Source organism: Macaca mulatta, chromosome 11 (assembly GCF_049350105.2).
Source record: "Macaca mulatta isolate MMU2019108-1 chromosome 11, T2T-MMU8v2.0, whole genome shotgun sequence".
Taxonomy (NCBI): domain Eukaryota; kingdom Metazoa; phylum Chordata; class Mammalia; order Primates; family Cercopithecidae; genus Macaca; species Macaca mulatta.
The window spans coordinates 114024723-114038376 of NC_133416.1; the positions used below are offsets into that span (position 1 = coordinate 114024723).

At 37.0% G+C, this 13654-nt stretch overlaps 1 protein-coding gene across 14 annotated transcripts in view; it reads left to right on the forward strand.

Moving 5' to 3' along the window:
• The window catches only part of RIC8B (RIC8 guanine nucleotide exchange factor B), a 113399-nt gene that overhangs the window by 46908 nt on the left and 52837 nt on the right, over positions 1-13654 (forward strand). For all 14 annotated transcript variants that reach the window (XR_013401305.1, XR_001448193.3, XR_001448192.3 and 11 more), the window contains one exon: positions 5752-5846. Coding sequence is in view for 7 of the 14 variants with exons in the window: in XM_015152671.3 (XP_015008157.1) it covers positions 5752-5846 (95 nt within the window). In the remaining 7 variants the exon portion in view is untranslated. The remainder of the gene's footprint in view (positions 1-5751; positions 5847-13654) is intronic.

Here is a 13654-nt window from a genome sequence, read left to right on the forward strand (position 1 = left end):
TCTTTAAATATAGGTTGTAATTAAGATTTAATTTGGGGGATAAAATGGATTCCGCAACCCAAAAGAAATTTTTGACAACCACCTTCTAACTTCTTGTGAAATAATAGGTACTTGTAAGTATAAAGAGGCCTATGAAAATGAAGAATATGGCTAGGTGCAGTGGTGGCTCAGGCCTGTAATCCTAGCACTTTGGGAGGCTGAGGCAGGAGCATGGCTTGAGCCCATGAGTTTTGAGACCAGCCTGGGCAACATAGTGAGACCTGATCTCTACAAAAAATAAAAAAAGATAAAAATTATCCAGGCATTGTGGCATGTGCCTATAGTCCTAGCTACTTGGGAGGCTGAGGTGGGAGGATCACTTGAGCCCAGAAGGTTAAGGCTGCATAGTTGTGCCACCACACTCCCGCCTGGGTAACAGTGTCTCTCTCTCAGGAAAAAAAAAAAAGAGAGAAGTTTAAAAATAGATAAATATTTTAAATATATATATATCAGTATTTGATACTTAGGAGTATTCCTTCCTAAGGAAAGATGTATCAACCTTTAACAAATCTCCCTTTTGAAGACAATTAAAAGATTGTTTGCAGTTGCTTGCCATTTTAAGTTCTAGTGATTTTTCTTATAAAATTTTTGTAGATACGTTCCTGAAATTGGTGGGCCAGAGGGTTTCAAAGTTTCAAGGTGTTTTTATATATGTTGCCAAATTTACCTTCAGAAAAATATTGTTGGTTTATACCTTTTCAAACCCTGGACATTTCACTTTTTAAAATCTTTGCCTATTTCACAGCTTTACAGTTACAGAAAATGCAAACATTTGGTTTTAAACTGTTTTAGTTATTTTTATGACCACTTTCATTTACAGTTCACCAAAAATAGAAAATTAATGACTAGGTTTTTCTTGAGGTTTAGCAAATTAGTGCAATTTGTTCATTTTAGATTCATGCCTCAGTGTTAAATTCGTGCCTGCCTGCTGATGCCATCAGCAGATTAATTTGGAGTTTGCTTTCCATTCGGTGGGAAATGTAGCTAGCCTTATTTCCACATGTAGAATCAGCCTCTGTCTCCCTTTCCTAAAGGTGTAGTGTGTTTTAAAAAGCCAGTTGATTTCTTTAGCAGGATACAAAGTCAGTTTTCGAAAAGTTAATTGAAATGGTCTTGTCTTCCTCCTGCTTTAACACTTTTCTAAATATCTCTGTTGATGGAAGAGAGCATGTTATTCTTGGGACTGTAAGGGATCCCTAGAATGAAGACCACATTCCCTTCTCCTGTGCTTCCAAGGTATCAGTGCAACGTAATAAGAAAGTACATACCAGCAGACACGTTAGAAACAGAGAACCCAGTGCACACAGAGAAGTACAAGTATCTGAGTAGTCAAAGGATACCATTTGAATGAGATAAAACAGTGAGTGTCCATAGAAGTTAATTAGGAATGTCACAAAAGGGGTTAGTTCCATGATTATTTTAGACACCTTGAAGGAAATATGCAGTAGTGGAATCTATAATTAAGATGTGAAAGCTATATAAAGAGATCCCAAAGAATTTCCTGAGTTTTTTTCTCCGTTTTAATGTTACCTCATTTTGATTTTCACTATCATAACCAAGCCTGCTTGCTCTCTTTCTCTTCCTTTGCCCTTCATCCTTACGGACTTCTTTTCTCTCTCAGCCTTTGAAGGTGGTATCATTTCAGGAGGAGAGAATATTGATGCCCTGAAAATATCAAAACTAAATCAGGAAGCAATTAATAAACAGTTGTATAAGCTGTGTTTATATAATGTTTTATGAAAAGCAATTGCATTTCATTGCTGGCATCTTTGTGAGACAGGAGCATTAACCCCATTTGACAAATGACAGTGAAGATCAGAGAGTTTCAATTACTTGCAGAAAGTCACACAGTAGAATAACCAACAGTAGAAAATAGTGTTTACTTTGTTAAGACTTCTTAAATGATAGCATTTATCCAACAAATATTTATTGAGACATAAACTAATGGAATAGAATAAATAGAGTCGATACAGTCAACTGACTTACAGGTAACTTTGAAGTACAGTAGTGAAAGAATGGGCTTTTTAATAAACAGGGCTTTATCAGTTGTATGGCCACGTGGAAAAAATGAATTCGAATCCCTAGCTTACACCATATACAAAAAATTAATTTGAGATGGATAAGAGACCTAAATATACAAGGTAAATAATAAAGCTCACTAAAGAGTATCTTCATGACTTTATCTCATACAAATCAAACATTTCTTAAATAAGCAAAGATTTCTAAAACAGGACAAAATAAGGATCAAACCATAAAGGAAAGAAATGACAAATCGATTTTCATTAAAGTGAATTCATCAAAAGAAGCAAAAAGGCAAGACACCAGGAGGAGGATATGTGCAATGACTCTCTTCAGAATACATTAAAAAGTCCTACAAACCCGTAAAAATAAAAATCAGACACCCCAATAGAAAAATAAGCAAAGGACTTGAACAGGAACTTCACAAAAGAGATATCTCAATGAGTAATAAACATACGAAAAGGTGTCCAACTTTATTAGTCACCAGAAAAATGCATGCTACAACCAAGAAATCACTACACATCCATGAGAATGACTAAAATTAAAAAGGCTGACTCTAACAAGTATTGATTGGTGCCCCCGTAGAGCAACTGGTGGGGTATAAATTGGTGTAAGTATTTGGAAACACTTAGCAGTACCTTGTAAAGCTTGACATATGGATATAACCTGTGACTCAGCATCTCCTCTCTAGGGTGTATACCTGTAGATATCAAATGACATGTAAAAATTATGTTCACAACAACGCATTTCAAGATAGCCCCAAGCTGGAAACAATCCAAGTGTCAATCAGGAGTAGAACAGATAAGTAAATTGTGGCATATTCATACGTTGGAATACTATGTAGTAGTGCTTTCTTAACCTATCTGTAGGTGAAGGACCAGATTTTTTTCTCCAAAAATCTGTCAGAATGAAACTCTTGTGTAATACAATATTACACACAATGCCAAACTGCTCAAAAGTTTCTAAATGTTCACATATACCGTCTGTACTCCTGGTGTTGCAGACCAGTGATGAACAGGGTGGGGAGCAGCAGTGGAACACAAACATACTTCAGATAGCACTGCTCTCAAACAATGACAAAGAACAGACTGCAACTACACAGAGTAATGTGAATGAATCTCACAAACCAACACAAGAGTCTGTATTTTATGATTCTATACGTATAAAGTTCAGTAACAACCAAAATACCTGTGTGTGACATTAACAAGTTAGAATTACGTGTGAGGGACAGAAGATGGTCATTTGAAGGGGGTATGGAAAGAATTCTGAAATTCTTAATCTTGGCATTGCATGATTTTTATATTGGTTATATGGGTGTGCTTATTTTGTCAAAATTTAGCTCTACACTTATGATTTGTGCACGTTTCTGTTTGTATAGTATACATTAAAATTTATTGATGACCTATTAAACACACACCCTCTTTCCTCATTAAGGTAATAGATTAGTGGAGGAAACAAAGTATATGCAAGTAAACAAATGTGAAATTACAAATTATGATTTCATGAGAGAAAAAAGAGTCGTCTCAGAGAAGATACTTTAGCTGAGACCTGGAGTGCGCAAAGGAACCAGTGATGCAGAGCAGAGGCAAACAATACAGGGATTTTAGTAGTCGTTTTGAGTAGAGAAATAGAGCTAATTTAGTGGATTTAGAGTAAAAGAGGACATTGTAGACATAGGATACAACTTGGGAGCTGATGTTATCAAAACTGGAAAAGGTAGAACTAGGGTAAAAAGTAGAATTTTGCTTTGCAGCTGCAAATAATGGAAAGACCAAAATGGATAGATTTACGAAAGCCTGTCAACATCAGCATGAAAATAGATTATTGTCTAAAATAAAGGAAAATATAATATAAAAGGAAGTGTAATCCCTAGTTAATTTTTAAAACCAAGGGAAATATGATCTTATCAAGAGTTAAGTAATGAATGCATTTCACATGGCTATTTAACATATGAGAGAATTTTAATTCAGGCGTTTGAGATGGATAGTGAATGGGACAACATTCATTCCAACCCTGCCAGTCTTAGAGTCTGTCATTCCAGTAGTCCCTCTTTGTTTTTCCCCTTTCCCCCTACAATGATTTATCATTTGTTTCAGCTCTTATCAGTCTTGCCTTTTGTTCCCTTCCTCTGTTATCCTTCCCCCAACCTTCAAATGTTTTATTGAAAGTATTAAAGCACTTTCATGCTTATCATTTTCTTTAATCCTTTGTAACCCTGACAGAACCCTCCAGTATTTGGAGATTCATGTGGGGAAACTGAGGCTTGGAGAAACTATATGACTTGTCTGAAGTGACAACCTAGACTCCTGACCCCAAGTGCAGTGCCTTTATTTCCATTAGGCCACTGAGGCCCTCTTCTCATCCAACTCTATACATGATGATGTTATGTTTAAAATATTATTGTCCACATTATGAGTTGTGAAAGTGTGCCCTAATTGCTTGCTAGATTTTATGAGAGACATCTTCCTAGAAGGGTTATGTGAGTTCTATATATGAATATAAGATATATGTGTATAACTTATGAAAATATATCACTTCACATGGACTTGAAATCAATGATGTATTAAGAAGTTTTGGCCAGCCGCGGTGGCTCACACCTGTAATCCCAGCACATTGGGAGGTTGAGGCGTGTGGATCACCTGTGGTCAGGAGTTGAAGACCAGCCTGGCCAACATGGTGAAAAAACCCTGCCTCTACTAAAAATACAAAAAAAAAAAAAAATTCGCCGGGTATGGTGGCGGGCACCTGTAATCCCAGCTACTCAGGAGGCTGAGCAGGAGAATCGCTTGAACCCAGGAGGCAGAGGTTGTGGTGAGCTGAGATCACACCATTGCACTCCAGCCTGGGCGACAAGAGTAAAACTCCATCTCAAAAAAAAAAAAAAAAAAAAAAGTTTTATAATTTTTTAGTAGTTTTTGAGGTAGTTGGAGTCTGCCTGAAATATGGCATATCCAGGCTCTCTATCACAATTATCTCTAATTTCATATGTCTTCTTAATTATTTAAAATCTGGAAGAAGAAAGATAATGACTTCGATGCAGATAATTAAAGAAAGTGTAATCAAGATCTCACTAAAAATGAAGAAGTAAACCAAATGATTATTCAGGGCTTAGTTTATTTCCTACTGTTTGCCTTCTTCGCTCTAACTGCCTGTGTCTCTTTAATACCACTGCCAATGAGTAAACATTGGAGATCACTTGTTTTTCATTACTTGCTGGTAGTTCTGGGGGAATTAGGATATTAAGATTGATTAAAATGAAGTTGGTGGATTTATTGCTTTGAAAGTTGAGATGAGACATTTTTATTAAGGATGTTCAACCAGTCTCTGAAATAACCTGGTAGCATCACATCTGTTGGAACTTTTATAATGATTAGTAAACTGGAACAGTGCACCATACAACAAACGAATTTAGGCTTTTTGGAAATGAAAAAAATCTCTAGTGGAACTGAATCTTAAGAAGGTAAACCAGAGTGGCTAGGTCAGCATTTCTGGAAGTGGTTATGGTTGTTCATATGAGATAGTGACTGTTTACTTAGTATTGCCTCAGGAATTCTTCCTAGGATATTCTGCCATCTACAATGTATGTATAAGAATGATTGTTTGGGGTGGGCAAGAGATGTAGTAAAGTAGCAGACCCTACTGTTAAGGCATTCAACCCCCAATTTTTCCTCTCCTCTTTTTTATTTGCCATAGAGTGATTCTCATCAGTTCCGTGTAATGGCAGCTGTCCTTCGTCATTGTTTACTAATCGTAGGTCCAACTGAAGACAAAACAGAAGAGCTACACAGGTGGGTAAGCTCTGTATTGACATCGCAATGAAGGACGTCATCAGTTCTTGTTGGTTTTGTGCATCTAATTTCAATTGTTATAAGCACAAGAAAGTGAAAATACTGCAGTAAATCAGGTAACTGGTAGGTCAGAAATCATGATCATGGAAATCATTACTGTGCCCTGGTGAGAAATTTTTATTCTGCCCCCTTTCACTTTGTTACATTGAGGTTCAACAGGAGAAGAGAATTTGGCATTTGTTGCAAATGCCACAGATAGTTGCTGTTCTTGGTTTTATCCAGAACAACAGTAATAGTACACAGTTATTGAACACATACCCTGTGGCATTGTGCTAAGTGCTTTATAAAGATTAACTTCTTTTAATCACCATGCCAACTATAGGTAGATTCTGTAATTTTTCCCTTTCAATATGAGGAAACTGATGCAGAGAAAGATCAAGCAATTTCTCTGAGATTATACAGCCCTAACAAGTGGAAGAACTGGGATTTAAACCCTGCTTTTAATTACTGCACTTAACCAGTACTCTGACTAATTTCATTTGAAGAATACTTACCAAAAAGTATATATTTTGGCAACGATAGTTTTATTTTTTAAAAAAACTTGAAAGAATTAGGGCATAGTGTCTAGTATTAAAATATATAAAATAGGCCGGGCGTGGTGGCTCATGCCTGTAATCCCAACACTTTGGGAGGCCGAGGCCGGTGGATCACTTGAGGTCAGGAGTTCGAGACCAGCCTGGACAACATGGTGAAACCCTGTCTCTACCAAAAATACAAAAAAAGTAGCTGGGCATGGTGGCACATGCCAGTAATCCCAGCTACTCAGGAGGCTGAGACAGGAGAAACGCTGAACCTGGGAGTTGGAGGTTGCAGTGAACCAAGGTCGCACCACTGCATTCCAGCCTAGGCAACAGAGTGAGACTGCATCTCAAAAAATAAATTAATTAATTTTAAAAATAAATAAAATATATAAAATAGTTCAGCTGTGTGCCGTGGCTCATGCCTGTAACACTAGCACTTTGGGAGACTGAGGCGGGCATATCACTTGAGCTCAGCCTGGGCAACATGGCAAAACCCTGTCTCTACTAAAAATACAAAAATTAGCTGGGTGTGGTGGCACATGTCTGTAGTCCCAGCTACTTGGGAGGCTGAGGTGGGAGAATCTCTTGAACCTTAGAAGGCGAAGGTTGCCGTGAGCCGAGATTCCGCCACTGCACTCCAGCCTGGGTGACAAAGTGAGACCCTGCAAAAATAAATAAACAAAATAGTTCAAATTTTGCAACTTGTCCATTAGAACTGTTAATGGACTGCTGTAAAAATTTATCGTACTCTGAGAACAACTGAATAAGAATTAATGCATTTTTCCAGTTCTCTTTCCATTCTGGATCAGATTTGTAACAACAAGAGTTCTGACTTCATCATGATACTACTCATGGTGCTTTATTATACATGAATACAAATGGCATTTTAAACAATTCAAATAAACTCATATCTGCAAGCAAATTACTTTGGCATTAACTCTACATTTAACATAGGGTTATTCTTAGTAGTAGAAATTCCTTTTTGAATGCTTAAAATATTCAGTTTTCCAAAATATGGCTTAAATAAAACTATAGAAACACAGCCAGAGTGTAAAATGAAGCATATGCTTAATTGTTATTTTTCAATCAAATCCATATTATTTTAGTTATGATCAGCAACTTATTATTTGATATTGTACTGAATTTGCTGGTAGGTTATCTCAGCGTACTCCCTGCCCTGCAGCCTGTCAAAAGACTGTTTTCTTCTTGATTAAAAGTGTAATTTTTTTCTGTAGCTACAAATCAAACATTCCTTTAGTTTTCTTAAAACAGTACCTTTAAAAAAATCAGATTAACTACAATAAATCATATCCTAACAAGATTTAATTAAGCATTTTGACCCACTGTAATTTTTTTTCGTAATTAAGAGACACTAGAAATTTGGACCCTAAAAGTAAAAGAAAATGGTCTTATAAGCCCAAGAGTAAGTTGATTTTTTTTTTTTTTTTTTTTTTTGAGACGGAGTCTCACTTTGTCACCCAGGCTGGAGTGCAGTGGCGCGATCTCGGCTCACAGCAAGCTCTGCCTCCCGGTTCACGCCATTCTCCTGCCTCAGCTTCCCGAGTGGCTGGGACTACAGGCGCCCGCCACCAAGCCCGGCTGATATTTTTGTATTTTTAGTAGAGACGAGGTTTCACTGTGTTAGCCAGGATGGTCTCGATCTCCTGACCTCATGATCTGCCCGCCTCGGCCTCCCAAAGTGCTGGGATTACAGGCGTGAGCCACCGCACCTGGCGTAAATTGATTTTTTTTTTAAGAAGTCAGATATCACAAGTTAAACAATCATACAAGGATGTGAAAGAAAAGCACTTTGACCAAAATTGCTATACTAGTCACAAATACATTGCCAAAGATTTTTCCGAGTAATGAATTTAATATCTTGACGCAGCACCCAGTATTTGTTGAAAGAGAGCAAAACTATATAATAGAGGTTTTTAAAATAAAGTGTTTTTTTTAAAGTCAGATTTATTTTCCTTAGTGATGCTTGCTTTTTTCTTTAAATTTTCTTTTATCTTAAAAGTTACTTTGATATCAGCTTCACTGCAAATAAGGAGTATCCCTAGAGCCACAGACAGGATCTATGAGTATTTCTCAAAGACTTTCCTGGGAGATTGAGGTTGCTGCTGACTTAACAGTTTATCTGGAATGGCCTTGCATGTTCCTTTAATCAGAATTAGAGTGATTATTATCATTTTGAGCAGTAATGACTGTAGGCTAATCCATTTAAATACAATGAAAATGGCACTAACCTCAAAGTGCTATTTTAGGAAGCTTCTGTAGTGACCCTGAAAACAATTTTTCTGTGTGTGTGTGTTTTAAGCATAAAAATTTTTCTAAAGGATTTCAAAGTAACATCTCAAATTCCATTTTTAAAAGTTATTTTCTAAGTTTGTTTTTACTTTTTTTTGGACACTTTGATTTGCTTTAAAGAAATGTTTAATGAAATAGGTAACCCTGGGTAGTATAGTGTATGGTTCTGCATTATCATCAAACCCAAAGAGTTGTGATGATGATTAAATGAGAGGTTCATAAAGCGCCTCTTCCCTGGCAACGAGAAAACAACCAGTAAATGGCACTTGCTGCTGCTGCTGCCACCACTGCCACTGTGTCACTGATGTGCTACTTCTATTAGTATTATGATAAACATACTGGCTTTTAGAATATTTACTGTTTTAAATATTTCTTTAATAGTTGTTGGTTGATTTTGATATGCTGTTTAGGAACTACCCCTATGTTTATCCTGTGATCATGTAAAGAAATCTTCTTTCTTTTAATCCAAATGTTTCTGAAGCCAGATAAGTCCTATGATATATGCATGTTAGGAGCCTATAAAGGTGCTTTTGGAGAAAAGTAAGTTTGGAAAAAAAACAGCCTGGCAGCTTTTTGTGTCTTTGTAAGACAGTGCCATTTTATCAGAGAAGTCAAGAGGTCATGGACATAGAGATGAAATGAGTTAGCATGCAAAGATAGCAGACCTTGACCTTGATTTCCACTAATCAACATTTTAGATGGTTTTTAAAATCTATTCTCTTTCATTTCCTTTTTGTCCCTACTTAATTGTAACAGGTAGGTTGTTGGTATGATCCACCTTTTTTGCTCTATTGAAGGACATCCTAATTCTGTTCATCTCTGTGTGCCTGAAAGTATTTTCAGCACTCCAGTCCATAATCAACAAGCTTATGCAGAAATATTTAGCCCAAAAAAGTTGGCATGTCGTTGTGGTTTTATTTTATTTTGGAGAGAAGGGAAGAAATCAGGATGGCCTATATGCTGATGAGAAGAGGGAAAGATCAGATCTGATTTAATTTATTTTAGGCTCTCAATCTCGTTTTCTTTTACTCACTGAGTACATTGGTATTTCTAAAGCTTTTTGTTACTGTTTCTTTGTTTAGACTAATTCATTTTGTCTCACATATTGAAGGGGACAGTATAGGCAATACAATACCTAATAACAGCTTATTACAATGCTAAATATAATGTCTTAAACATAGCAGTCTTTTTTTTCTTTCAGTTTTTTTTTATAGTGGTAAAATACAGTTATAAAATTTGCCATCTTTTAAGTGTACAATTTGGTGGTTCTATTTAATGTGCAACCATCACCACCATCCCTCTCCATAACTCTTTTCATTTATTCATTAAGATGGCTCCATCTTCTCCACTGCACACAGAGGTGTTTTTCAAAAGCAAATGTCTGCTTTAAATCTTGTTTTGGCTCCTCTTTGTCTTAAGGATTAAGAGAAAACTTTTTGGCAGCAGGATTGGTGGGGGATCATTGTGCAAGTATTTATGATATGTAGTCTCGTGGAAAATCTGTTTCTCTTGGTTAGTTCCCCCTTTCATCCTGTATGTATGACTCTACCAAACCTTTGAATATATATGTATGTGAGAGCTTATTTCTGAGCTCTCTGTTCTATTTCATTTGTCTGTATGGCTTCAGGCCAGTAATACACTGTTTTGGTTACTGTAGCTTTATAGTAAGTTTTGAAATGAGTAAGTGTGAGTTCTCCAGCTTTGTTCTTTTTCAAGATTATTTTGGCTATTCAGAGTCCTTTGAGATTCCATATGAATTTTAAGGTAGGTTTTTCTGTTTCTCAAAAGAATGTCATGCGGATTTTCATAAGGATTGCATTGAACCTATAGAATTCTTTGGATTGTATTAATATTTTAACAATACTCAGTCTTCTAATTACACAAGGCAGACTTTTAATACATGTTTGAAAATTGAGTGATTTCATTTCTGTTTATTAATTAAGCACTACTATTTGTTAGGCACTATGTTGAGTAACAAAAATGAACACAGCACAGTCTCTGTTCTCCATGACTCGCTAATCAATAGATAAGACAGATTTGTAAGTAAATAAGTAGAGTTGTTTTGATGAGTGCTGTATTAGACATGAATAAGCTTATATAGTTGTACAGAAAAGGAGAATTTACTTTGGAGAGATCGAGAAGGGGTTTGCGTTGGTTTTGTCGTTAGCATAAAGCTCTTAACTCTTTAAGCTGACTCTCTGTAAATGACAGTCATCTAGGTGAACAGATGTTTTCTGAACTATAGCTGAGCACTGTTCTTAGAGACTTCACAATGCATACCTGGAGGAACATGGAGACTAAATTCCCTTACCGTCCAGTTTAGATTAAGACTCCCCTCCCCCGCACACACATATCTTGTCACTGTCTTATCATCTGCTTTATTTTTTTATAAGGAGAAAAGACATAAATGTTATGAAAAGCTAAATAACAATTCAAGACAAGAATAGAGAGATATCACAGATATTTTTTGAGTAGTCTCCCAGTAAATTATTCAAATAATAATTGCTAATAGAATTCAAAGGGCATCGTCACTATGGTTTGTCATGATAAGAAAGTCTTCCTTGCTCAAATGATACCTGTCCTGGCCTTTTCCAGACCTCTAGTCCTCTGATGATTCCTTTTTCTCCTATCTGTAAGTCCTCTTGTAGATTTCCTTTCTTCCATCTCTATTCTAAAACATTTGTTCATCATTTCAACCTACTCCAGTCCATTACCATGTCCTGCCAGTCTTAAAGCACTCAACCCTAGATCTGATCAGCCCACCTTCTTTCTCCATAGGCTGCTGAGCCCTAAGGGAAAGTTTTACCTAACCTGACAGATGGCTCCATCTTCTCCACCGCACACAGAGGTGTTTTTCAAAAAGCAGATTTCTACTTTAAGTCTTTTCATGACTTTTCTCTGTCTTAAGGATTAAGAGAAAAAAATTTTTTATCACTGTACATGTGTTTATGATATGCAGTCTCATGTAGAAAATCTGTTTCCCCTGGTCAGTTCCCGCTTTCATTCTATGTGTATGATTCTGCCAAACCTTTGCAACTCTCTAAAGGCCTTCTGCACCCCCTTATCCTTAGAAGATAACATGTTTTTACTTAGTTTTTATTTATGGATATTTGGGGTGGCCTGGCAACATGGGGTAGGGGTTGTGAGATTATGAGAGAGCTTAAAGCCTTCAAATACATCTTAGCATGGCCATTGAAGCCTGACATCTGGATTAAATCTCAGCCCTTTCCACAAGACTTCAGGGCAGAATATCATGCTAAAGTGTCAGAGTCTCTGCCTAATAAATTGGGCAGAATGCTGTTATCATGGCAATATGCCAGTAACTTCTGAATGAAGGAAACCATCTCTGGTTGTGTTGTATTGGATGAATCCATGGAATTGGATCTGAGGCATTGGCCTTCACCTTGAGAACTCTCTGCCTCGACAGCATCCGTGTTTCTGTTATCAAGCAACACATTTGCATGGCAAGGAGCCACTTCCCTTGCCTCCAGGAGCCTACCATTCCACAATCTGCATGACTGTATTCAAGCTACTCTGCTCTTCTTTCTCTTCCTTAGACACAGATTCCTTATTAGGGCCTTTACACTTTCTCTGTCTACTGCCTGAAATCCTTTTCCCAGATCTTTAAGAGGCTGAGTCCTTCTTGACACTGAGAACTTAGCTCAAATGTCACTTCTTCAATTAGGCCTTCCATAATTGCCTAATTTAGATTACGACCCCCCTCCCAGCCCCCTGCCACCACATACACACATATCTTGTCACTACCTTATCATCTGCTTTATTTTTTTCATGATACTTATCACTAACTGAAATAATCTTCATCTTTTATTTTTCCACTTGTTTATTGTTTCTCTCCTTCATTAGATTGTATGTAATCCCAGCACTTTGGAAGGCCAAGGTGGGTGGATCGCCTGAGGTCATGAGTTCGAGGCAGGCCTGGCCAACATGGTGAAATTGCGTGTCTACAAAAAATATAAAAATTAGATGGGTGTGGTGGCGGCCACCTGTAGTCCCAGTTACTCAGGAGGCTGAGACAGGAGAATCGCTTGAACCTAGGGGGCTGAGATTGTAGTGAGCTGAGATGGGGCCACTGCACTCCAGCCTGGGAGACAGAGCAAGACTCCGTAAAAAAAAAAAAAAAAATGCTTGAAAAGAGTGAAGATTGTGTCTGTCTTGTCTGCCATTATATACCCAACACCTAGAACAGTTATACTTAGTAAATGCTTAATAAATATTAATTGGATGAAGGGATGGATAGATGATCTTGCTGACCTCTTAAGAGGCTAATTGGAAACTGTCAAGCAGGACCGTTCTTAAACCCTTAATTCCCCATCCCTACCTATAAATGTACTATAAAATGTACCTGTTCTTTCCTGTTTTCTGCCAATATCAGGAAATTAAGTGGCTCTCTCCCTGCCCAAGGTTAACATGCCCACACCTTTTTCTTCTGCCTCTTGAGGCCTTATTTCAGCATTGAACTCCTCTTCTAGTTCTTCAGTCTCTTCTTTGGGCTTTATCCCTTCAATATGTGACATGCTGAGATCTGTCCCTTTTGTGAGGAAAAAAAATCTTTGATCTTTATCACCTCAGAGATATGACCCTGTTTCTTCCCTTCCCTTCACAGCTAAGTTTTTTGACAGTGTTTTCTGTGCCATTAGCCTCTAAATATTTTGATCATATTCCTAATCAATAAAAATTTTTGAATACACCCCTGAATATATTTATTTACATATACCTTATATATATATGCTGCTAAGCTGATATACGAAATAGATAATGAAATTATATATAAACAATAAAAAGGGATAACATACAGACTAATATTTTAAAATAGATTTTTAAAATTAACCTGCCACAAACTTTTAAAATTATCAGCTGGGCATGGCAGCTCACGCCTGTAATCCCAGCACTTTGGGA